The sequence below is a fragment of the Ambystoma mexicanum genome, chromosome 11 (assembly GCF_040938575.1).
Source record: "Ambystoma mexicanum isolate Mex_15411 chromosome 11, UKY_AmexF1_1, whole genome shotgun sequence".
Classification (NCBI taxonomy): Eukaryota; Metazoa; Chordata; class Amphibia; order Caudata; family Ambystomatidae; genus Ambystoma; species Ambystoma mexicanum.
Genome location: NC_090934.1, coordinates 760,724,493 through 760,750,537, shown reverse-complemented (window position 1 = coordinate 760,750,537; position 26,045 = coordinate 760,724,493). Strand labels below are relative to the sequence as shown.

Here is a 26,045-nt window from a genome sequence, read left to right as displayed (position 1 = left end):
AACGCAGGCTTCAAGGAGAACTTTCCAAATCTTTTATTTAGGACGAACGCTAGGCTGGCGAGTTGCCGGCACTTCCTCTTAGGTTCTAGTGTCCATGGACCATCATGTAGGCTGGCACTTATCAGCATACTCAAATATTGTACGCTGCTCTATGTGCGCAGAGATTCTTGTCCCAACTTCCAAGCTGCCTTTTTGTCTACATTGCTTCTTACAGTTCTTAAATTCTTCGGCAGCAGCATCTCACATTTCGTGGTGTTGATCTTCAAGTGATTCAGATTCACATATTCTTGAACAGCATCAGCTTTCTCTGCAGGCCTATTGGTGTTACATCCAGCAGGATCAGGCCATCTGCATATGGAAGCCAGCTGACATGTGACTTCTGTAGGTCACGATCTCACTGAGTCTATAGCAGTTCCAATGTCTGATATGAATAGACTGAAAATTGCAGCAGCCAAAGGGCATCCTTGTTTCACTCCTTTGTAGGTTTTGATTTCTGCAGACAGAGTGCCAGTCTGGTCGAGGCAGATTCTATTCTTGCTTTGTAACACTCCGGTTTCCAAGCTGACGTTTACAGGAACTGCAGACTACTGCTGAGATGGCTTTGAATATTCCTGCGAGACATCTTGAGTTTTCATTGACTCCCGAAATCTATTCTGTCTGATCGTGGATCTCAATATATTTCCAAGGACTGAGGGCACGTAGGACGCTCTTTATGGGTTACCACCCACATTCAAATGGTCCGACAGAATGATTAAATCAGACATTGAAGCAATATTTACAGCGTGTTTCTTCTGCTACAAGCGATAATTGAGTGGGCCTGCTTCTTACTGAATAATTTGCATATACCTCCTCCATGTATTCTGTGATAAAGGGTAGCCCTTTCCATTGTGCTTGGAGAGATCATCCGCATGTTTTTCCGACCTTTCCAGTTTCAGAGATTCATGTCCCATCGTTGGGTGCCCTCCTTCTAAACAGACATGTAAGAGCCTTGTGTTCCTTAGGATACCTGGGCAAAGGTAGAGAGCTTTGCATACAAAGAATGCAAAGATTTTCTGCATCATTAGGTGGGCAATAAAGTTTTTATTGTCCTCTCGCTACCTACCTCCTCAGCTTTCACCTTCCAAATTCGCCCCAAAGTTTAATGGGCTTTTTTAGAATACTCAAACAGGTCAACCACATTTCTTTTACCTTGCACTTACCTTTCACACAGTCCCTAATCCATCTTTTTTTTTTTAGGTTTCTCAACTGGAACCATATCCAGCTAACCACCTTCCTGAACATGGCACAGCTCCTAACGCCAGTCCTCAGTGAGAGATCACCCAAGCATAAAGTCACCCAAATGTATGACTCCAAGTACTATCGCGGACAGTTCCAGTAGTTGTATGATATGGTATTTATAACGCGCCTATACATGAGAGCTTGGGGTAGGGGGCAGTGCAATACATAGGATCAACAGTTAAGAATAAATAAAATAAATAAAAAAATAGGTAGAATTGCAGCCAGCTAGTGATCAATTGGAAAGAATACAGTGCCTGTGATCGGTCCTGCCTCTCATGTGCATGCCCTTTGGTGGGATGGCAGTTTCGTCTATGGCACCATGAAACCAGGGCATGCATTCCGTGGGGTGGGGCATACAGTTATAACCGGTGCTGGGCAGCTACGTGTTCATTGGTCTTTTCACTCCTCGCCTTCTTGCAGCTCTGATCCACCATACCTCCGAGCCCATTAAAAAATGGCAACCATGTTGTGCCGGTTACATTCAGAACGTATTACGGGTCCCACCTACCTCCCCTCTCCATCAACATGGAACCTGCAGCCTCTTCATCACTGACATCTTCTAGGGATTTAAGGCAGGACAAAAACGCTACTGTTTGATTGGACATTCTCTGTACTTTTTCATCTTGGTCCTGGTGACCTTTTTTCTTGTTGCTTCTGTTTTCCTTGTTTGTCGTGAAAGTCTCTAGCCTTGCCCGCTACCAATTCTCAGTCTTCTCCTCCAGTTCCCTGGTGTTCCCAGCTTCTGCCCTCTTCAGGTCTTGTTGCTACTGTTAATTCCAGTATTCCATAGTTTGTCTAGATTTTGAACTACCAGCTGTACCATTGTGGCTTCAGCTCTCTCAACTCACCATTCCTGACATCTTGGCTATCCAAGAGCTCCAGAGGATTTTCATCCCCTTGAGGATGTTTCCCTGGCTGTCACTCTGGGGTTATCTTACTCTTCAGTGCGAATCTCCAGGAGGCATGGTGGGTACCAGTAGAGACAGAACGTTTCTCCTTTCAAAGAATCAGCATCAGGTGAATACAGGTACATCCTATACCTGACATTGCTTTACAAAAAACACTTCCTCTTAGTTTCTAGTGTCCATGGACCATCATGTAGGCTGGCACTTATCAGCATACTCAAATATTGTACGCTGCTCTATGTGCGCAGAGATTCTTGTCCCAACTTCCAAGCTGCCTTTTTGTCTACATTGCTTCTTACAGTTCTTAAATTCTTCGGCAGCAGCATCTCACATTTCGTGGTGTTGATCTTCAAGTGATTCAGATTCACATATTTTTGAACAGCATCAGCTTTCTCTGCAGGTCTATTGGTGTTACATCCAGCAGGATCAAGCCATCTGCATATAGAAGCCAGATGACATGTGACTTCTGTAGGTCACGATCTCACTGAGTCTATAGCAGTTCCAATGTCTGATATGAATAGACTGAATATTGCAGCAGCCAAAGGGCATCCTTGTTTCACTCCTTTGTAGGTTTTGAGTTCTGCAGACAGAGTGCCAGTCTGGTCGAGGCGGATTCTATTCTCGCTTTGCCTCGCTCCGGTTTCCAAGCGGACGTTTAAAGAAACTGCAGACTACTGCTGAGATGGCTCGTATATTCCTGTGAGACATCTTGAGTTTTCATTGACTCCCGAAATCTATTCTGTCTGATCCTGGATCGCAATATAGTTCCAAGGACTGAGGGCACGTAGGACGCTCTTTATGGGTTACCACCCACATTCAAATGGTCCGACAGAATGATTAAATCAGACATTGAAGCAATATTTCATGACGTTCCTGTCGTGAAAGTCTCTAGCCTTGCCTGCTACCAATTCTCAGTCTTGTCCTCTAGTTCCCTGGTGTTCCCAGCTTCTGCCCTCTTCAGGTCTTGTTGCTACTGTTACTTCCAGTATTCCATAGTTTGTCTAGATTTTGAACTACCAGCTGTACCATTGGGGCTTCAGCTCTCTCAACTCTCCCTTCCTGACATCTTGGCTATCCAAGAGCTCCAAAGGATTTTCTTCCCCTTGAGGGTGTTTCCCTGGCTGTCACTCTGGGGTTATCTTACTCTTCAGTGCGAATCTCCAGTAGACTTGGTGGGTACCAGTAGAGACAGAACGTTTCTCCTTTCAAAGAATCAGCATCAGGCGAATACAGGTACATCCTATAGCTGACATTGCTTTACAAAAAATATAATAAACACATTCATAAATTATAATACAATCAAGATTATGTAGCCCATTGCTCTAACATCATTAATATCCCAGACATATTCCATGCATTCAACCATTTCTACAGTGATGTTCAAACGTAATACATATCTTGCATCATGATACATTTACACAAAAAGCTTACTATGCAATTTTAGCACATGAATAGCCCATGCATATAATTTCATTCACCATACCCTTATTCACGCAGGCTATTTGATTTAACATTTTATATATTGGTTGGTCTAGTTTAGGAATCCAATCCTCTAATCTTTATACAGTTTCAACCTTCTTCAGAGCCTTTTCTTTCTATTAGTGGGAATATAACTGAGTCAACCACGACTGTCATAGGGTTATCTATATCGCCTGCCAATGCGACTCCTAAGAGAGCGCGCTGACAGTATCTTCTAGTGAAATGTTGCATTGGAAGGGGTTAGCGTCTGTGCTTCCACAGCGAAAAAAGAGGTGGGAAAAGGTTGTCTTGTGTGGTGACTCCTCTGCTTTAACATTTAGAGGAAGTTCTGCATCACTTGAACCAAGGAGTGTGAGGAAGTGCTGCTACCCACCCCGTGACACAGACCCTGGCCCCTTAGACCTGTGGGTTGATGGAAAATTCCCAATCCATGAAAATCCGAGGTTCCTAACTGTCAGTGGATGGATGGGGGCCTTTCCCAAAGGACTAGGACTCGAATATAGCCTTGCAAGGGTTAGCATTTGCACCAATGCCCATTGCTCCCATTTTGCCTGGATTGATTTAAACGAATTTGGGTATGGTTGACATAATTCGATAAAAATGAATTCTGCACATTTTATTCTGCAAAAGGGATAATGTATATATTAAATTAATGGAGTAAAGGACGAGCTCTGTGGGACCCTGTATGTCATAGGTCTGGAACTACAGAAGGGGGAATCAATAATGCACACTTGTGCGTGCTGAGATAAAAAAGTTTGTCACATGTGATGTCAATCAACTCCGAAGAAAAAATCTGAGACTTAGGTTGAAAGTGTTTCATTTGGATATCTTTGCAGAGTCGAGCAAACTAATGAATGGGGGAGGAATAAAGGACAAGTAAATTATCAGCATTAGTTTGAATGGCTTCAGGGAAACAAAAAATTAAAAAGTGACTTTTCTTCAACCTGCGATGGTTACCAAGGTTCACTTATCTGTAACAGATTTTTGCAACAAGAAAATATTTCCAACAAAGTCTCTGGGGTCAGGACTCATCTTGTTCAGGATGTTCTTTGGTATTTCCAAGTGAGTACTTGTGTCACTGGGACATATCCCCAGTCTTTCTCCTTCTCTCACTTAGTCGTACTGATCTGCTGTTGGTTGTCTTTCTCTCGAATCCCCACAGTCTGCTCCTCAAGACTGATTTTACCAGTGCAATAGTCGGCTTCTAAAGTGAAGGAATAGGAGGCCTGGATAGCAAGTATGCCACTTCCCAAGGCCCCAGACCAGGACATGGGGAAATTGGCAGGAAGAGAGGGAGGGCAACTATCGTGTTTGGAGTTTTCCTCCCTAAGGTCTCCTTCTCCTAGGTTTGGAACGTTACTCCATGTACCCTACTGTTTTACAAGTTTCTACTTCCTTATCTGCCACATTTTGTAGTCTACCAGTTCAGCTTGTCCTCAGATCAAGGTGTGAATCTTGCAAATTCTTTCTACAAACTTTCTTCCCTCACTTTCCAAGTTCACCCTCTTTCTGTAACCCTCTTGGATCTTTACATTCTTCTTTCGGCTGTCCACTTCTTGATACCACCTTCATCCCTCGGGCAATGTTCCTCTCCCATTCTTCAATTTCAAAGTCTCTACATATTCTCCAACTTCTAGGGCCGCCCTACCAGTGTTCTGGAATTGGTGATATGTTGCCCTTATTTGGCTCACTTGTGAGCATTTGTAGTTACGGTGTGGGACAAGTCAATCCATATTGAAATGCAATCGCCGCTCCTCCACTTACTGGTAAACACAGCCCAAGAGCGGATTATCGTTATCCCATATGATCTTTGTGTCTCAGGTGTAGGAGTGGTTCCGCTTAAAGGGACTCCACCCCAGGTTACCACCATGTTACTATCCCCTATCCTGAGAATATACCTCTGAATGTGAAAATCAGAGATCATGTACTTTGAACATCATGTTATAGATTCTGTCTCTCACAGTATGATCTTAAAGAAAACCTGTGTGAAAATATATCCTTTAATAGTTAAAATTTAAATGTTTTATATGCATTATGGATGGTTTACAAAATGTCCAAAATGACCATCGATTAGGATTTATAACAGAAAGTAAACCTGATACTACTGTATGGGGTACAACATTTTCCCATTACGCCCAGTAAATGGCTGGATAAAATTGAGGGTTAGATCTGGAGCTACTTTCTGAATTTACTGAAAAGTGTTCCTGTCAAAGCCATTAGAGCTCAGCATGGTTTACCAGTTTTAATTACTGTAGTATATTTAAGGAAAATGTAATTATATGGTCAAATATGTTTTCTAGGTAATGCATATTGCATGATTTTTTAAAAGAGGTAATATGGAAATGGTCATATATTTCAACATGTTTTAGTGATTTTATAGTGACTGAAATGTTTATGGAAGAGTTTCGTACTCAATATTATGAGGATGTGGTTTTTATGAATGATATAAAAGAAAGGTCTACATTTGGTATTCAAATAATAAAGCAATATACTTGGAATATAAATCACCTTTGTAGATTTGAAAATAAATGTCCAGAGTATTGAATGTGGTCAACCATATGTTGAGAAACAGAGCAGGATTTTTCATATGTGTTCACTTTAATCAGTTAACAGTACATTACATGAAGGTGCAAGACTGAGCTTAAAGAGGGAATTAAGAATATGTAGATTTTATGAGGAGACTTAGAAGATTGAAACAGTGATACATGTTTTCTGTGAATGTTGCTTCCTATTTAATTTCAGGAGACAGTTCTGTGAGGATTTTGGCTATAAGGAAGAAGTCATAGAAAATGAATTGTTTTGTGCTAGACTTATGTTAGAAACATAAATCTTTCATTTTTGTTATGTCTGTTTTGTAAAGAAAATCTGGATATTTAATGAACTTGTTTGTTTTATATGATGCATGCATTGAAAATATAATGTTTAGTCAAAACCAAATTGCACTTAATAAAAAGAAATATGAGCAAGCTAGCATGTAAAATTGGAATTTGTGAGGGGATTCAACACTAGATTTGAAAGAGTCTTGAGGAGTAGTTAGAGAAAGACAGTTTGGGGAGAAGGGCAGGCTCTGTGTGGACTCAAGTGGTTTCACAGGTTATTCTTGACTTTGTTTACTTAGAACAAAGTTATTGAAAAGTTTCAAGATGCAGAATAGTCATTGCAGGAGCCCACATTTTGGCATTTGCCTACTCCAGTAAAGTCGTTGGCCTAGCAGTTCCTTATTATCCCTTATTATGGCAAAGTGTTAGCCCCCTTTTCATAACCTAGGAATTTGTAATCTAGTCGCAAGAATAGATTTACTAACAAATGGCGTTTGTTCAACAACATCTTGAGGAAGGGTCAAAATCTATAAATTGTTGGTCTTTTGAGATGCAGGATTCCAGACTATTTCATTGATGATATGTAATAACCACATTTCAACGGTTCAATGTGTTAAAATCGCAGCAAAAAAGGCAGTGGTTTTGCCGCCGCAATACATGCAAAGGATGTGGGGGACACCCCTGCAACCCCCAGACCATTATACCATTTAAGGAGTAAGGGGGACACCCCCGCAACCCCCGCTCCCCTTAAATGGTATAATGAGGGACACCTTTACCAGGTCAAACCACAATATTTTTGCTATGATTTTTTGTAAAGGTGACATTTTTGCCATGATTTTATTACTGCATACCATTTCAACAATCTAATAACAGTTTTAATACTTCTTTTTGGCTTGCTGGTACTATTTATCATTTTTATGTTGTTTTTATTTGAATTATAATGTTTTAATTACATCATCTTGTTAGGTTGTATTATCAATAAGATTTCTAATGTAATGTAATGTAAAGTGTAAACGGTTTTACTCAATGTTTTCTAAAGGTGTTTTAACCATAAACAATTTTTTTTTTCAAGTGTCAAAATCATTTCAAATTGGATTAGTGCAATTGCACGATTCACTATTTCTGATATTTTTGGGATACCAGAGATCAGTATGGTACAAGTTTTACATGTCAGAAACAATGTTTTCAGCACCTTCCGTACAAATTGGACATACGCATTCTGCCTCCGGAAAACCTTTACTCAACTAAGGCAGTGTATAATGCGACCTGCACAATACATGATAATGGTGAATGAATACATTGATGTGCTGCCATAGTGAACAAAATAGTTTGCTTCATATTAATTAGAAAGAGAACAACAATGTGTTCCTGTGTGAAAGCAGTCTGCCATTCACTATAAACATACGCTTATTAAGATTCTGCAAAAAACTAGATTAGCTTGCGATAAAAATGTTGCCCTCAGTTTTCTTAGAAAATATATCCATTAAAATGTATGAAGTTCACCATATGCCCCACCCATCAATTCAGTATTTATCAATTGGGAAATGTGAATTTAAAATAAGAGTTATAACTGCAATATAGATGAGGAAATAACGCAATTTACTTTGTGAATGACGGTGAGAAAAACATACTTGCATCAAAAGCATTAACCAAGAGGATAATATGGAATGTAGACAAGCAATTGATGTGTCATTCATGCATTCATTTATTCATAAACACACATCTAATATACTGAAAAGTGCCTCATTGTGAAAAATACTTCACATTTGGAGCTGTTTTTAGACACTGCCAGAAGACAATGGAAATACAATCGAACTAGTCAGCTGGAAGGAAGCGTTTAACATTATGTTTAATAATAAATAGCACTATATATTTCCAGTTTCCAACTTACTTTGCATATGAAACCAACAATTGAATCAAACCTCTTACCGGAATGAAGTGTTCTTTTCCTTTTGCTTTGGTAAGATTATTGCTGGGACTGTCTGCCCAGCAGCAAAAGCAAACGTGCTGAAGATAGACAGGGGATATCGCAACTTCATTAGTTGTTTCTTAAAAACATCCACCATCTCAGGACTTACTTCTCCATCAAATGCAACCTTAATTAACTGGATATAATAAATACGAAAGTTTAAAAAGTCAGAAAATGTTACATCTGGAAAATGATGTAACATAAATATGAATATTGTTGGGATAACAAAGTGAAATACATGTTTGTGCCACACAAAGTTACCTATGCAAGAGTCGTAAGTTTAGAAAACAGGGCGAGAATAATATATGTTGTGCATGTTGTATTTATTCTTTTTGATACCCATTCAGTGACACATTTTGAAATCATCATTCAATAGTGGGTTGTGGCAAAACCTTTGAATGCTCAAGTGAAAGCAAGAAGATGAAGTGAACTGTCCTGCCATATGTCCTTGAGGTGTAGAATGGACTCCTGGCCAATCCCTGAAGGGATGCCCTTAAAGGCCAGTATATGTTTGTTTGATGACCAATGCTACTAGCCAATCTGCCACAATTATTGCCAATAATATGTCCTCCAGTTACTGCTTGAACAGTATGCTATGAAAAGTCGCAAACTTTGATACCATATATTGGACACTATTTTTGGTGCACAGGCAGATTTACTGTCCCGGTCTGAGCCTAGTTTTTCGAAATCACACAGGGTTGCCTCCTAAAAGTATACATGTGTGCACATAACATGAATACCCTGCCCTTAGTCTGATGTCAGTCTACTCCATTTGCAAGGTTTTAAAAGTTATATAGAAAACACAATGGTGTAATGGCAGCAACAAGGGCCAGAGAGGATGAAGAAAGCCTGTTTTGCAGGACTGTATGCTCAAACTGAGCCAGTTCTGCGGCTAGTAGCCAAGGGATTGTAGAAGGCATGTGAGGCAGTCCAAGTGGCTGCTGTATAAATTACATCAGTGGTACAAGCATCATGAAAGAGGCTAAAGTGCTCATGACATGCCTAAGTGGAATGGCTAGGATATCCATGACATTTGGGAGAGAGGACCTACCGAGGGAATACCGATTGGAGCTGCAGGATACTTTTCAGTATGAATTATTTACCCAGCTACACAAGCCCATGCTGCTGACGGCGATGATAATGTGTGATACATCCTACTTTTTGTTAATTCATCTAACATCGTGGTTATGGAAGTTATTTCAGTTCTTCTGGTATGTGGCCTCAGGAAGAAGGTGGTCACACTTATATTCTGGATTACACACTTTAAGAAAGTGCCACAGTGATGACTTAAGAGTGATACCTAGTATTGCGTTGCCCCTTTGTAATGTGGCATATGCTTACAAAGTCTACAACGACTAGCTTTAGCACGCACAGGTGATGGCAATAGAAAATAGGAATACCATATTTCATGTTATTCTCGCTACTGATTGCTATGGGTGTAAAAGAAAATTGTGCCACCATGGACCATATATACTTAAAAGATACCAATTAGAGGGTGTAGTTTCCTTTGCTGGGGGAGAAGATAGTGTGCTATTGAAATAGTACTTAATTGGGACAATGGACAGATCTATACTTTCAAATAGGTAATGTAGCCTCAGAAAGGTGACTGAATTTAAGAGTAATTTTGGGGAGGATAGGAGGGGGAGAATGTCTCAGTCAAGTTAGAGAAGGTGCGCTTAGAAAGCCCTAGTATTGTTCACATTATATGTGTATTGCGGGTATTTCAAGGTGTGCTACTTGGCAAATATGATAGCCCGATAAGGTCCAAATACATTGATGATACAAATGGACATCTTGGGGTTCAAATGCCCATCATTGGGAATTTACTGCAGTATGCACATTATGCCTGCCTTTTCCTTCTTGATGCCCACAAAATGAACAATAGCAAGGCAGAAACAAAGTCTGGATCCATGACAATTTACCAACAGCAACCCCAGACACGTGTTTCGGCCTGGTTGGGCCTCGTCAGTGAGGTGGAGCTGTGCCTTTCCTAAGTTACTAGGGTGATCCAGACGTGGAATCCTTGCTCACTGTTCTTAGAGATGCACAGCTCCACCTCACTGACGAGGCCCAACCAGGCCGAAAGACGTGTCTGGGGTTGTTGTTGCTACTCTTGTTCAGAAGAGAATTGTCAGGCATTTCAGTGCTGGACCGCCCTTGGGCAGGACAAAGGCCGATATGTAGTGGAAATTTCTCTTCTGTGAAAGGCTGGTGAGCTAAAGACTCTGGTGGAGACTCTAAACCGGGATATAGGCCGGTACCAGAACACCCCTTGTTTTTGCATGATGAGCCAGCCATCAATCCTGGACATGGATGGTGTTTATCTCAAGGATAACAGTGCCTTCTGCCTAATACATACCATAGACATGTTCAACAAATTGGCAACATAAGCAGAGTTCCCCTGTGCCTGTTTTCTATCAGGATAGACCACTCACTGGGGAGCAGGGCCTGCACCTTTGTCACCAAGTTGGCTTGGTGTTCCTTTCCAGTTACTAGAGACAGACAAAAGGCACAACCAATGTCAATTATTTATTTTTTAAGCACTAGCATGCAAGTGCCCATACATTCCAGGATCACAGAAACCATTAAGTCAGGTTTCTATTTTGGAATGTAAGTGGGACACTGATTGCTAAATGGCCTTGCAGGTCTCAGGTGGTGAAAAGGCTGTGCTGCATTTCGGTTTTAAATGATGCTTAAATTGAAAACTTCTAGGTTTGCTGAATACCTGATTGTGTTGGTTTACTTGAGAATCCAAACACATCCATTACACACAGGACAACTGATACGTTCTGCAAAGTGGGCACTTCAGAAGAATCCCTAATTGACCTAGCAAATAACTATGTAACCTCATATAGCCAGCTACTACATAAGACCTCCACGACTGCACGGGTAGTATAGCTCAGTGGCAACGCGCTCGTCTTGGAAGCAAGACAAGACAGAGCAACACAGGTTTGACTCCCGGGGTCGTGCTTAGAAACCTCTTAGTTATTAAGCGCATTATAAAAAAACAATAATAATAAGGACTTGCTTGAAAACGTTAGGTACTCAAAACAATACAGATAAATTGTTAGTGGCATTTATAGATATGCATGTTATTACTATCTCCAACAGCCAGATGTGATGAATCCTACCGACTCCTCACTAAACCCCTGCCTAAAGCCTCCTCTGAGGCGGCCAGGGAAAGGTAGACGCTTTCTGATCCGGACCTTGGGGTTGGGGGAGGGGGTGCTCTGCAGGAGGATCACCTCAGAGGAGAAAGGGCCCAGGGGAATAAGAGGACTCAGCGGGGTGAGGCGCCGTATTTGTCTTCCTCTAGGGAGGACATATCTTCAATACCAAAGTATGTGATGGCTTGATGTCATAACAATATTCTTGTTCCACAAGTTGAACATCTTAATGTGGCCAACCTTAGGCATTGAGAGAAATAAAAACCATTTAAAGAAATTTAATGAGTGAGACAAAAAACAGGTTAGAGAAACAAACGTTATCATTAGGGACTACAAATCCCATAATTCCAGAAGTACTGGGACGAGGAAGAGGGCTAAAGAGGGAAAAACTGCAGAAAACGGTCAGCTTCTTAGTGGAAATTACCCAAACCAGAGGGACATTGGGAGGCTCAAAAGGCCCCCTCAGGTGCTGGCCATTATTGAGCAGCGAGAGCACTGTGAGCAGCAGAAGAAGAAGAAGAACCTGCAGGAGGGAGAAGACGCCGGGACCACTGTTGAGCAGAAAACAGCAGCTGTTCGTGAGTGGGTGTTTGCCTCTACAAGCCTTAAATGCAGAGGCTGCCCAGCGGGAAGCAAAAGCATGGCAAGCCTTATTCCCAACAAGGCTATCTGCGGTGGCCAGTGAGCACCAGAGAGCCTCCGGAGCGAAGGAAGCTACTTTTTTCGAGTGGTGCAGGCGGCGGGGAGCGAACAGCAGCAGATTACCGGGTCGCGAGGAGCCACTCACGCAGAGTACCTGTGAGCAACGAGGGACTCGGATGTGCACGCCTCTGATATTGAGACCTGGAGCGCTCCGAGATCGCTCACGTGCGTGATAAAGGCGTTGTCAGCATAGAAAACTCACATGTGAGTGAAAGTATAAGTAAAGGCAATTCTGAATACCCAACTATCAGAAATCAGAGAAAATAGTATTTTTAGAAGCCAAATGGCTGTCTCTAAGATTGTGAGTTTATTGAGAACCCAGCAACAAGATGGGGCAATATTTTTAAAACATAATGCAGACAAAGCCAAAATAAAGAAAAATAAGGCAATTTAAAACCAGAAGATAGTGCCAAAGGCAAGGGGGACTCATGGAGGTACTAAAGGTTGTGAAGCTTACTGCCAATATTTGAAGAAGCATATAACAAAACATGGTATAAACCCACATTACCAAAGCCAAGGAAGAAGCAGAATAAAATGTTATCCTTGCCAGTGTTTGGTTGTTAACGCAGTGGGTACACGAGTGGAAAGGAGGTTGCCCTTCTGGAAAAGGCTATTCAGAAGGAGAGGGGCATAACTTGCAGAGGTTTTTGAAAGTGCAAAAGAGTACTAACGAGCACCAATGTGAATCTTGTTCTCCCCGAAGCACTGCTTAAAGTGTGATGTTGTAAAGTAATGAACACTGTAAATCTGTTGTAAGCTGATCTTAACCACAGATGCACTTGTTTATGAATTAGTGTTTCGGCAGGGGAGTAGGGAGTATACCCAATCAGCGAACCTTTGAAGTAATAGGCCTGGCATGGATGTGATTGAAGTAGTAGGCCTGGCATGGGAATACACCAAGTAGAAGTTCATGAAGTGCTGTGAAGTGTTGTGAACAAGTTATTCTGACAGACTTCGATTGCTGAAAAAAGAACGGTATAAAACTGCTGCAGGCGTAGTACAAATCTTCAGCAATAATAGGTTGTTGTAAAGCATCCTGACAAAGACAATTTATGTCTCTACTAACGTCCTAAGGAAACATTCTTTGTTTATGTGAAGAAGACACATTTGAATCTAACTACGTCAAGAGGAAAATAAATAACGTTTTGTTGAACCACTGGAGTGTTGGAACATTCTGTTGTCAAAGTTGAAGTTACATAGAACTGTGTTGAAACTTTGTTACAAACCAGGATTATCTTGTTTCTTTTTGGAACTGTTGAGCAGAGTCCGGCTTGAATCTGGGGAAGGGGAGTTCACCCAGATCATAAGGAGAGACTGTCATGCTATTGTGAATTTAACTGTTATATTTTTGTTTCTTTTGAATTGCCATGCATTACCTTATTGAGTTACTGTATATATAAGTGTGAGGGACATATATCATTTGTTAGAGTGTTTTCTTTAATTTATTTTAGGTAGATAAATCCTCAGTAGGGATAGTGAGGAGTTTATGCAACCGTTTAATTTAATAAAATGGCATCTTTTGAAAAACTGTCACAAAGTTGGCCGCCCCCCATTTCGGACCCCTCACATAGCTTAACTCTTGAGTGGACCCCAGTTTATGTGGAATCAACTGTAGGGATTGCTCTTTGCAGTGCCTTCTCTTGGACTGGTGTAAATGGCTTGGCCTTTGCAGTTTACCTGAACCATCTCAATGGCAGTACTTGGAGTTTCTGAATCTAGATCAGGTGTTTTAGGCAGTCAGTCTGTTGTGTTCATGCTGCAAGATAGGAGACACATTGAAAGGAAAACTTGACTTAAAATTAATTGCATAAAAAGCTCTTGGGCTGTTGGTAACCATACACTACTGATGGTAAAATGAGGAGCCCTGATAAGATGAGAGGGATCTATACATATACGGAAACAAAAAACAAATTCTTTAGTCGCCAGCTACAAGTCTGTAATGCATTTGCTGGGCATTAGACTAGATACTAAAACGCCTGAAGTGGCACAAATATATGAATTTTGAGCTGACAAGCCAGCGCTTCAACCCGTAATGTCTGGTTGCTAGTAACAACATGTTAGGGTGGGGGAAGATACAGGGTTTGCTTTCTATAGCATCCATGTAAATATTTTCTTTGTATAGAGGACTTTAGGAGCACTGACGTAACACAAAGCCTTGAAAAATGTTATGCAACAAAATCTTTACATCAAAATATACTGGGGTATGTCATTGACTCAAATAGGAAGCTGGCAAGTATAACAAAAAAAGTATTTACTTTGAGATACGTTTGAAGCACTTTATTTCTCAAAATTCATCAAGCATTTAATACTGAAACAATTAAACATAGGAGGAGAACTAATACCAATCTGCGTATCACTAAAAATGTTTCAAATGCAAAGATGCAATAGAGTATATTAAAAAAATACAAATATTCATAAACCCTTTTTCTCAAACAATCATATTTGCATGAAGACTAGTGATCATAAAGGATAAAACTATTCTCCATTTCACTTCTCAGCAGGTTTCCCTCCGACTTTTCTCTTTCCCTCTTGCCCGCACATTTACAGCCTTCCACTCCTTCTCCAGTAAATTCTATCCCTCTCTCCCATACTTTTTTCATTTTTCCTTTTTCGTTATTTTGAATCCTTTCTGTTCTTTCTTTCCTCAAACCCCCATTGTTTTATAAATTCCCCAACCACACTTGTTTTTACATTTACAAAAAAGACCCCCCCCATGATATTAAGGGAATTAAAGGATCTGAAGGTGAAGAGCCAAGGTCCAAGGAAGAGTTTAATAAGAGACAGTTACGCCAGTTACGCGGAGCAGAAGTTAGTTCAGAGTAACACATTGATCTAAAAATCTGCTAGCTAGAGCAGAGATGAAAACTAAATCGTACTTACTTTATGAGCAGAACATAAACAAGAAAATTTGACTGAGGAGATATAATCCTTCCAAATTCAAAGACTCAGTTCATCACTTTTAAAAAGACAGGGGACAGAGTATGGGATAACAACACCCAGAAATCACTTTTAGCAAAAGGCAACATCAGCAGAGTTGAGAACTCTGTGAAATCTACTTTTAGGAAAAGTCCAAAAAGCGAAGAGGGATGAAATACGATACATTCACTTACAGCAAAAGGCAATGAAGCATGCAGAGGATAAAAAACAGAAAATACTTTTTCAATTATATTGTGTGATCAATCTCAACAGTGCGCATATGAGGGCGCTAAAATTCTCTTTGTGCTGCAGTTTTTTCCTGCTCGACCCAACAGGCCCCAACAGCCAATACGTCTGTCAGTCCCTTTGTTACCCTTTTCTGTGGAGCAGTCGGGGAGGAGATAGAACAGCAGGAGGGAGACAGACCGCATGTTAGAAATCGACTCATTACAGACTAGCCCTGAAGCAAAATGTCTTCCCAGTGTCTTAAGGGACTATGCTTTTGAATCTGCTCCTTCTGCGAAATTACACAATTTACCAGTGATACTAGCCCTTACAAAAACAGCAAATTAGCCCCAATACTTTCAGGAGAGAGACAGAACGACCTCCCCTACCCCACCACCACACTGTGGTGCAGGTAGACCGAAGTGAACATAATTCCTACATCAAAAGAGGTCAGAGAGCATGAGAGCAAAGATAACCCATAGTGCAAATGCCTACCTCTCACAAGGGAGAAGGCACATTGGCCCAAACACAGGATTTGAGGTAAAGTGGTGAAACAAAACTCCCCGTAGGCAGAGGTGGCCAAAGAACGGGAGGGGTGGGGGTGTCGGGCAGAGATACACCCCAGTACACAGGCCCAAAGAGAAAATGCCTTGGGGAACCTCAAGAAAGGATAAGTGCTTGCTACAGTAACCAAGTGCTGGAATCCTACGGAGTTGGTGCAACCAAAGAAACTCTGACTTCTCAGCACTTGGAAATTTATTTTTGCTAGGGACAACAACCTTCACAGAGTGAAGGGATTTAGATACAAGTTTCTGTTTGAGCCATTTATGATGAGTGTTAAAACTCCAGGATTTCTATTGGTCCAGATCAAAGTTGGTGGCTGTATTGAAAGTAGTGATCTCGGTAAGCAGGCTCTTCTCCCCTCACCACCTCCCAACATTTTATCCCTTTGGAAGTGATCCTAGTTCTTGCTTGCTTAACAAATCAGGGCGCAGCCAAGTATTTATGTAGGCCGTAACCGACCATAAGGACAGAGTCTGCTGCATTTAGACACAAATCGCCGCCCAGCACAGAAACCCAGACATATCAGGAGACTTTTTCCAGTGCTCGCCATATTGTTCACCTTGGCAGTATGGATTAGAAATAGCTTTGGTTGCCCTTCCCCAAATATTGGGAGGATCCATTTGGAAAGAACAGATATCCTGGGTAGGAGGCCTGTGGAAAAAGTGGCACTAATCGCAAATCTCACCAATGCTGTCTATTCATTAAAAACTTCAAATGTCCTTTATCTCAAGTGGGGTTTGAAAAGCCAATGCCTGTTATGGATGGAGCAAAGCTGACTATTGTAGTCAGAATTGGGATGCAGTGAGGACTCTTACTATTTCATATACCAGAGCATCCTGAAAGCCTCTGTATGCCACCCCCACTTCCCTGCCTTGAGCCTTTGTGGGTAAACTCAAGCTTTTCTGGAATTAAGTTGATATCCACAACATTCCCTTTAATGTGATTCACTGAGAAGTAGATACTCAGTCTGCACTTAAAATTGTGCAGAATATGCAAACCACGGTCCATGGACTCAAGGTCACAAGTCTCTACTGCATATAGTGACTAAATGTTTGTGTAACAGAATACTGCATCCCTCAGTTACATTAGCAGCCAAGAAGAAGGTTAACCGGTAGCACTTATAGTTAATAGTCAATTATTATTAAGTAACAAAGTTGTCACACCCTAAGATTAACTGAGTGTCTAGAACTAGCTGCACTACCACATGCACATAGAAGTACCTTTCTCCCACATACAAATACCTTCACCCAAGAAGTAGAGCAGGCCCCCAAAGCTATCTTGAGACCCTACAGTAAAAACTAGTTAGGTCACTAACACATAAATCAGTTTCCAATTATCAGAATGAAAATGACTTGATTAACTCGTGGTCACATCAAATAGCTTGCAATTAAAGCTATAATCATTGCTTTGTGATTCAACATTGGAGAACCCTTTTGGCTTTAGTGTTAGTATGTACACATCATCAATGAGTTGTAGTATGCAGAATAAGAGGTTGTACAGAGTACGAGTCGGATTTGCAGGTCATGATAATGTATTGCAAATACATTCTAAAAATGACCTATCAATATGAATTGACACATTGTATTGGTTTTGGTTCATGCTTATGACCAACCTTTCTTCTTTGGATCTAATTGTATACTTGTGGTTTAAAACTTGTGTACTTTGGAGACAGACTAGATCAGTATTGTTGTAAATAGTGTACCTCTTGGGAACAACTGTAAAATGTAGTGGGAGAGCCAACAGAACAGGGCCTCACACAGATGCCAATTTTGCTTAAAACCAGTCATGCACAGCATGCAGTACAAGAAGACTAGGTGTAGGCCAAGGGCAGCTAAGCAACAGCCGAAGGGCCATAGTACAGACAATCCGGGAGCACAAGTGAGGGCCTCTGGCATGGGAAATAAACATCCCACAAAAGAGCAGCAAAGGACTGAAAAACAGGGAGGCATTCAGAGCATAGAGGGTCAAGCTCTAGGCTCCGGATGTGTACCCGCCCTATAATTGTTTTGACTGGCTAGGTGAAATGGGATTGGATGCACCAGAATACTCGATTGTCTTCCCTTCCTCTAACTATAAACAAAAGACTAACCAGTCCATGGTTCATTATTTGGGCCAGGAATGTGCACAGAAATCCTTAAAGACAGGGTTGTGTATTGCTAATTGGACTAGGATCGGGCATCTCTGGGGTTGTGAATGAGAAAGGAATGCGAGCATGCACCCTACCGTCTGAGCACCAACGGAAGCAAGCATTACAGCTCCCAAGAGGGTAGCAAACTCGCTGGCTCTTCAAAAAAACAAACTCTCAGCAGAGGCCCCAAAGAGACTTCCCGGTTATACTAAAGGAGGATTCTATTCAAAAAATGTAATAACACAATGCAAACAAAAGGCCAATATTGCAAAATATTACATACACATGTTTGCAATCAGTAGTGAAAAAATTCACTATACAAATCTGACCCTTAAAAAAGGCTCTACGAAACATACAAGTGTGAAATGCATCCCTGAAATAGAACCTTTGTGCATACCTGAAGGGTGGCTGATCGGATTTGGAGTCCCTCCTGCATATTTTGCTGCAACTGGTTCTGGATGGTAATTTTCTTTTCCTTGGTAATTGATGCAATGGGGAGGCTGCGAATCACTGTCTGCTCTCCAACTGAGGCAAAACGAAGAAGATCCATTACTCTCCTCACTTGATTATGCCGGGCAGGTTATGAAATTCATACAACGTACCCTTATATAATATGTATTAAACATTTAGTGGACACATAGTTTCTATACAATACTGTATTCACAGTTGTATTTGCCTCATTCTTTTATAAAGTGCTGCAAACGTTCTCTTTAATCCACATACTACTCATTCATAGTGGGATTGCCCCACACAGTACAAGAGTAATGGTCAAAAGGAAGGTTCTCAGGATATAAACAAATGTAAATACAAATGCGCATTTTACATACGTGTTGCACCCTGAAGCCAGTAGAGAGTGCAATCATTGGCATTCAAAATGAACAAAAATCATTTTATTGATCAGGCTTTCTTTGGCACTGCTTACAAGCAGCTTCAAGGACTAGGTGGGAAGGAGAGGTAAGAGTGCCAAGTGTGTACTCTAGTGATAAATAAGATCAGTCTAGTAGCTTTTTAATCTGTTCCAGCTTGCTTGCGTGCGTTAGGGCAAGGTCCGTTGGAAGGTTGGTCTAACTTCCTTCCTTCCTGTTGGCAACACCATGGAGTACCTTTTTGCAGGCTGCATAGCTCATGGGTTAGAATGCTCATATTACTCTGCTCAAAAGGCCAGGTTGTAGAGGGCATTTTTCACTTCTCTTTGGAACCTATAATGGCTTTTCTCAATGTCTGGCCTCAAGCTAGTTCATGCTTTTGATTCTTTTATCTCTAGGTATTTCCCCTCCAAATATGTTTTCAGTGAATATTATAATCCTGTTGTTCTGCACTTACCTCAGAGGTAATGGTGATTGAGTTCATACAGTTATTTTGTACCTTATGCCCTGCAGGACTTTGAAGAGGACTTGTTGTTTCACTGGCAACCAGTAGATTGGTTTCACTCTCGGTGCCATGTGTTCAGCCCATTTCGACCCCTATGACTGATCGTGTTGCTTTGTCTTGTACCCAATAGGATTCTTTGATGGATCTTTGTAAGACCGAGTTACGTTCCTTTGCAGCACTTTAGGCATGTTTGTGTGCCAGATGCAGCTTGTGGTGGAATTTGAACATATGTGTGACTTTGCTAAGCATGTGTAGTTGGTGGCACATGCACGTGCGTGCACACACACACACACCTCCCCCCCATACACACCCCCTAGTGAAAAAATTCACATGAGGGGAGACGTGGAAACTAAAGATGAAGTTAACTCCCAGGGTTCCAATTTTGGTAAACCAGAGTGGTGGCTTGTCCAGCATTGATGCACATTTAAATGGTAACTAGCCTGGTTTTTAAAATGTGTAGAACATAAGGCTTCGAGCTGGTGAGGCACAGGCTACTTTCTCTCCCTTTACTACAACTGGAGGAGGTAGATTTAAAAAAAGATCCAGTGACGTCATTTCACCAAAATGGCAGGGGTAGCAGAAGTGACATCACACGACCTCGAATAGCATCACAGGAAGGGGTGTAATTTGACCCCACCCAAATTGACATCACGGGAAGCAATGGAACACAACATTTCACCCCTTAACAAAACAGGAAGTGGCATCACATATGTTCTTAAGTACACTATGAAAAATATGGTTACGATTTCAATGTAATGTGATATACATTTCATACAAGAATGGATCACCATATGTATCATTAATATCAGTGTGTACAGTCCCACGGTACCAAACTACTGTGAACGTAAGCAAACGTCCAAGGCCATATGATAATGATGTGTTATTATACAGCACTTACGCATAAGCGCTTTAAATAGAACAAATATACATACAATATCGGCCAACCTGTGCTGGTACTCATTTATCAGCCTCAGAAGGATGAAAGGCTGAGTTGTCCTTGCCCGGATTCGAACCTACAGATCACACACACATCACCAGTTGCCTGTTCTTTATTTATTTTATTATACCATGTACTGCACTTCCCCCACCCACCCCCACACTTTTCTTTTTCCCTCTTCTCTTGCACTTGTGTGATCTGAATGACACCTGGCCTAGTGAGATGTTGTCTGTCTTCCCTCTGTTCCCCCTCCCTTGCCTATTTGGCCTTGAAACACTTGTGTATAGGTGCGTTATAAATGTCATATCATATCTTACCAGATATAGCTATCTTACCATCTATAGTAAAATGAGCAATTACATGTCTGAATGGTCACAGTCAGAAAGCAAATTACACTCTGGATACCACTGGTAACTGATATTTAACTGTTTGTTCAAATATGCGGACAGAATGTCCCTACTAGAAGAACACCCTGTCCCTCTCTCTCGGAATCTTGCCCTAGGCTCCAGGTGTTGCACCGCCTTATCTAAAAGGGATAGGGTAGAGAGGCTTTCCCTATTCAGAAAAATATGTTAAGCTAAAAGTCCAAGTACAGGTTTATTAGTCACATAAACGTAGACATTCTACATTAGATAATGTCTCGTACTGGAGTATATTTGAACTGCTGGTAACTGGAAATGCTACTTATTTATTATCCAGTATCCTGCCAGCTGAGAAATATCTCAAATTAAATTGTACTAGTATTTAAAAAAAGCAAAAATGAGCTCCTATGTGTCGGTTTCATAAAGCAAAAGAAAGATGACCACAGTGTTAATGGTTTATGAAACCGGTCCACCCTTTTAGGCATAAGCTGGACTTATGCCATAGATGATCTGTTAACCTGAATAATTGTTACAGACATCTTTAATTTAAGGTGACCTTAGTGATCACGTTTTTTTCCCCACCCCTCTTTACTTATTTATTATTCGCATTATTCATGCTCCTGCACATAGGAGCTCATTTTTGTTGTTTTTAAATACTAGTACACGTTAATTTGAGATATTTCTCAGCTGGCAGGATACTGGATAATAAACATGAAGCAATTCCAGTTACCAGTAGTTCAAATATACTCCAGTACGAGACATTATATAATGTAGAATATCTTCGATTATGTGACTAATAACCTGTACTTGGACTGTTAGCTAAACATTTTTTCTGAATAGGGAAAGCCTCTCTACCCTATCCCTTTTAGATAAGGCGGTGCAACACCCGGAGCCTAGGGCAAGATTCCGAGAGAGAAGGACAGGGTGTTCTTCTAGTAGGGACAGTCTGTCTGCATGTGTGAACAAACAATAGATGATATATACATTATATATCGTGATGCCTTCTCCATAGACCGTTAGAGTGTTATAATGTTGTTACTTTAATGGTAGGAATGTAAAAATAGACCACCCGGTCTTTAGCTATACCCTTTGTGTTAATCAACTGATATTTAACAGCAGGCCAGATCAAGTGCAGGTCTGGTGCAAAGTTGGCCACATATCTACTTTTCAGGCACAGGTAAAGCAGATAACTCAAACGGCAAACCTTTCTCTGGGCACTCGTTACATACAAACAAACATCCTGAACAGTATGCCATGGAGAAAGGAACCACAGTCACTTTACAACAAATCATTCATTGTGGCACAATGAAATCAAGAGCCACTTTATGTGCTATGGTCAAACATTTCTACTGTGTACACAAGCTTTTAGGCACAGGAATGTTGTCAAGTGACCGAGGACGCCGAGATGGAATGTCTCCATCGTAACAGAGGCAACGGCAGAAAAAAAATGCTATAACTGCAACTTGCAAAAAGCAAAATAAGAAGTCAGAAATGGATGCTTATGCTACTCTAAATGCATTTTGGAAGTTGTCGTCTGCATTGTGAATTTGAGGTGTTTAAGAATAGACTAAATCAGTGACACTCCCTGAAGTGTGCCAGAAATAAACCTTTAATGAGTGTAGCAATTATTGTATAGAATTCCAGGAAAACAAGTCTTACACTTGTGGAACCCCCTGTTTTTTAAAGAGGCCTGAACAAGAAAGCCGGCAACTCCAGAAACAAATAGCCACACAGCGCTGGCCACACCCCATGAGCTTCAATTTTTCTTTTGAACAAAAGTTTAAAAAAACAAAAATGTTTAGGGGTAGCAAGGGAGACCTCAGGGGTCTCAGGTGCGAATCCTGGCGACCCCCAAATGACGTCCCTGAGAAGACCCGCTGGTACACAGCCTATGGGAGCATGGTATAAGTTTCCTTTTTCAATATATAATTATTATGTAAACAAATAACAAAAGGCGAGACAATTTTATTCTAAATGCAAAAATTGTGAATGATATCTGACTAATCAAGTAGATCTGGTCTCTATAGTTTGGATATATCCTTTCTGGTCTATGTACAGTCACTTTTCTATACAATTGGTCATGAATGTCATATTCCCAACACTGCAATTTAATCGCTCAGATCACCAACACTGAATAAAGTAAACAAAACGAAGGGATAAGTTCCCTTAAAGCTTGCTTGTAATAGCCCACCATAGCCATTGATTTTATAAGGGAAGGTGGTTGCCCCTCTATTTTTCATAATTATCTTTCCATCTACTGCTAAAGTTCAAAAATCATTGAGCAGTCAAAATCATAGGACTCTAGTCCCCAATAATCTTTAAAGAAGTCATTTTTTGACCATGCCAGAGTACAATGCAATTTGGTCTTGTCAAAAAAGAAAAAGTAAATATAACTAACCATATACCTAAATTACTTTTTTTGCACTCATTTGGTATGGATTCCTCAGCGTCCACTTATCCTGTCCCAAAAATGTCAGATTCTGCTGCAGCCTGCACTGGCATACATATTGGAGTGATCGTCCCAGTTTTACCTTCCTCTTGTAGTTGCTCACATTTCATACATCCTACTTGTTGCCAGGTTTGGGCCTTCTGATCTCTTAAAGGTTCTGGCCCGTTGGGATCATGAATTGAGATATTATATGTGAAAAGGCTAAGAAGATTTTTCTTAGGCTCTATTTCTATAGAAAAGATATATCAACTGACTGTTTCCTTTGACTTGATTCCTAAAGTGGCAGAAGGATCAAAGCAGTCACGGCAGTCAAGCAGAAGATATAAGCTTGGATAAAGGTAGTGTAAATACTTTAGATATTTAACAATAAAGGAAGGCTAATAAAACATATCTGTACAGATATGTTCTTTACAGTAATGCTGTGAATGGAAAATAAAAAAAATCATATACCACAGTAAAATAAATGTTCAGCATATTGCAGTACAACTGGGAAGTGGTCTCACAGGACCAGATGAGGTTCACAAAGTTCATCTAATATTAACCTAAGTTAACAAAGTCCAATTGAGCTTATAGTGAGGATCCAAAGCTCAAACATAAAAGTTCCATTGTCTGTAAATTCTGATGAATCAAATAACCAAAGTTATCCTAAGATACATCTACAAATGAATGAGGGGAAGGCCAACAGGAGATCCCAATGAAGATTCAAAACAGAGGCATTCCAGTGAAGACCTTCCAGAGTGGAGCCTTCAGAAGCAGCAGCAGGGAGGGTCGCTGTTGACAGCTGGACGGAGAGTTTCTGCAGATAATGTTTCTTGAGGAACAGACACAAACAGCCCAGCTGAGTGGAGGGACCCCTGATGATGTGAAGGTAAAGGATGCCAACACAATCAACCATGCTCCAGATAAGAACCAGTGCAAGCTGTTCAAAACTATTTCAGCAGGATCCGCCATTGCAAATCGTACAGCCCCAATAACCAATTTGGTCACATGGCACCAAAGATCGATAACACCATAAAATCCATTTGTAGTTGTAAAAGGCAAGGAAAATCAGGGTGCAGATGGTGGTGACCACCCCTTCCTCTGTGTGAAAATCAGTTGTTCTTGCAAGAACCCCCCTGTGAGGTATTTTGTGGGGATTTATAATACAGGTTTCCGTCCCCCCCTGTGAGGAATGTCGTGGTGATTTATAATACAGATCTGTTTGTTCAGTCAGTAGTAGCCCACAGCCAACCTAGTGCAACATTCTATATCAGGCACTACTACGGCAGCAGAGATCAAGAGATTCCCAGAGGGTTCATTCCATCATAGATCCTGCACCTCCACTTTGACATTGATCAGCTTTGGCTACCTCCAGGATTCAATGGTGTTGTGGAAGTGAATGGAAAAGGGAGTTCCTAGGGTCCACATTGTGTAAGTATCACTGTACCTGTTATGAATACCACAGAAGGGGGAGGTGTACATTTCAAGCATCCTCCTTGCATCATTTGTTACTGCAGTGTGTTACTGCACACTGCAAAGGAAGTTCCCCTGAATGGAATTTGATAGACTCTGCTTGCAAAAGATGTAGTGAGGTCCAAGAAAATGACTTAAACAGTTGAGAAGTGTGGGGCGTGGCTACGAGAGCCATGTAGGAGGACGCGTTCTGGAGGAGCTCCCGAGATCCTGCAACGATCCGGGCAAATATGTGCGGTACGACGGATCGCTGACCACCGACAATACACATGATGGTGTGTGAAGGTATTGGCCACGCATTGTGAACTTCTGGAGAGAATAGGATTAACGGCGACGGAGATCGGTGGCTACGAGTTAAAAGACTCCGCGAACAAAGGGCGACTCAAAATGGCCGACCATGGCCCGGGACTGGAATAGAAGCGAGTTGTACGGTGGCCTAGCTGTGAGGGTGCACTGTACACAAACTTGCTACTTTAGCAACCGATCGATTTCCTGAGCCATGTCGAGCAGGCCGGTGCGGCCGAAGGTGAAACAGCCTACCTTAGACGATTTCACTAAAACTCCCCCGAGCCAGGACACTACCAAAAGTAAGGATGCGCTGGCTGGGAGTGGCACGACGTCTTCGTGCACCAACCAAGAAATCCTGGCGGCGATTGTGGAACTGAGGGCGGCCTGGGAATCAAAGCTGGAACTGGCCGTTACTGAACTAAAGACTGCACTGGACCGCAAGGTTGGAGAGGTCCAAGAGGACGTTAATCTGCTACGACAAGATGTCAGGGCCCTGGCGGAGCGCACGGAGTCCCTCGAAAAAGAAGTTGGCCCGAATACAGCAGATTGCGCCACTCATAAGGCCGACTTGCATGCCCTGACACAAAGGATGGGCAACCTGGAGAGCAGAGCGGAGGAGGCTGAGGGACGAGCCCGTCGCAACAACATCCGCATCGTGGGCCTACCGGAGGGGATGGAGGGCCGTGACCCTACGGATTTCATCGAATCCATGTTCTTACAGGAGATACCTGGAGGGGCCCTATCTCAAGGATTTGCAGTAGAAAGAGCACATAGAGCCCTAACTAGGAGGCCACCTCCGGGGAAACCGCCTAGGCCTGTGATCGCCAAAATCCTTAACTACCGCGACCGGGAGAGGATACTGGAATACTTCCATAAAGGAGGGACGATCACGAGAGGAGCGGCAAACATCACGGCTTATCCAGATTATACTCTGACTGTACAGCGTAGTCGCATGAACTTTGGGTCTGTAAAGCGGAGGCTGAGAGAAGCGGGCCACAAATATATGTTACTCTATCCTGCAAAATTGAAGGTCT

General features: G+C 41.5%; 1 protein-coding gene across 4 annotated transcripts in view; it reads right to left on the bottom strand.

Annotated features, from left to right (window-relative positions):
• Positions 1–26,045, bottom strand: part of SBF2 (SET binding factor 2) — a 2,983,421-nt gene that overhangs the window by 544,758 nt on the left and 2,412,618 nt on the right. For all 4 annotated transcript variants that reach the window (XM_069623660.1, XM_069623661.1, XM_069623662.1 and 1 more), the window contains exons 23-24: positions 18,550–18,677; positions 8,411–8,586 (exon numbers count right to left, since the gene is read on the bottom strand). In XM_069623660.1, coding sequence (XP_069479761.1) covers positions 8,411–8,586; positions 18,550–18,677 — 304 coding nt within the window. The remainder of the gene's footprint in view (positions 1–8,410; positions 8,587–18,549; positions 18,678–26,045) is intronic.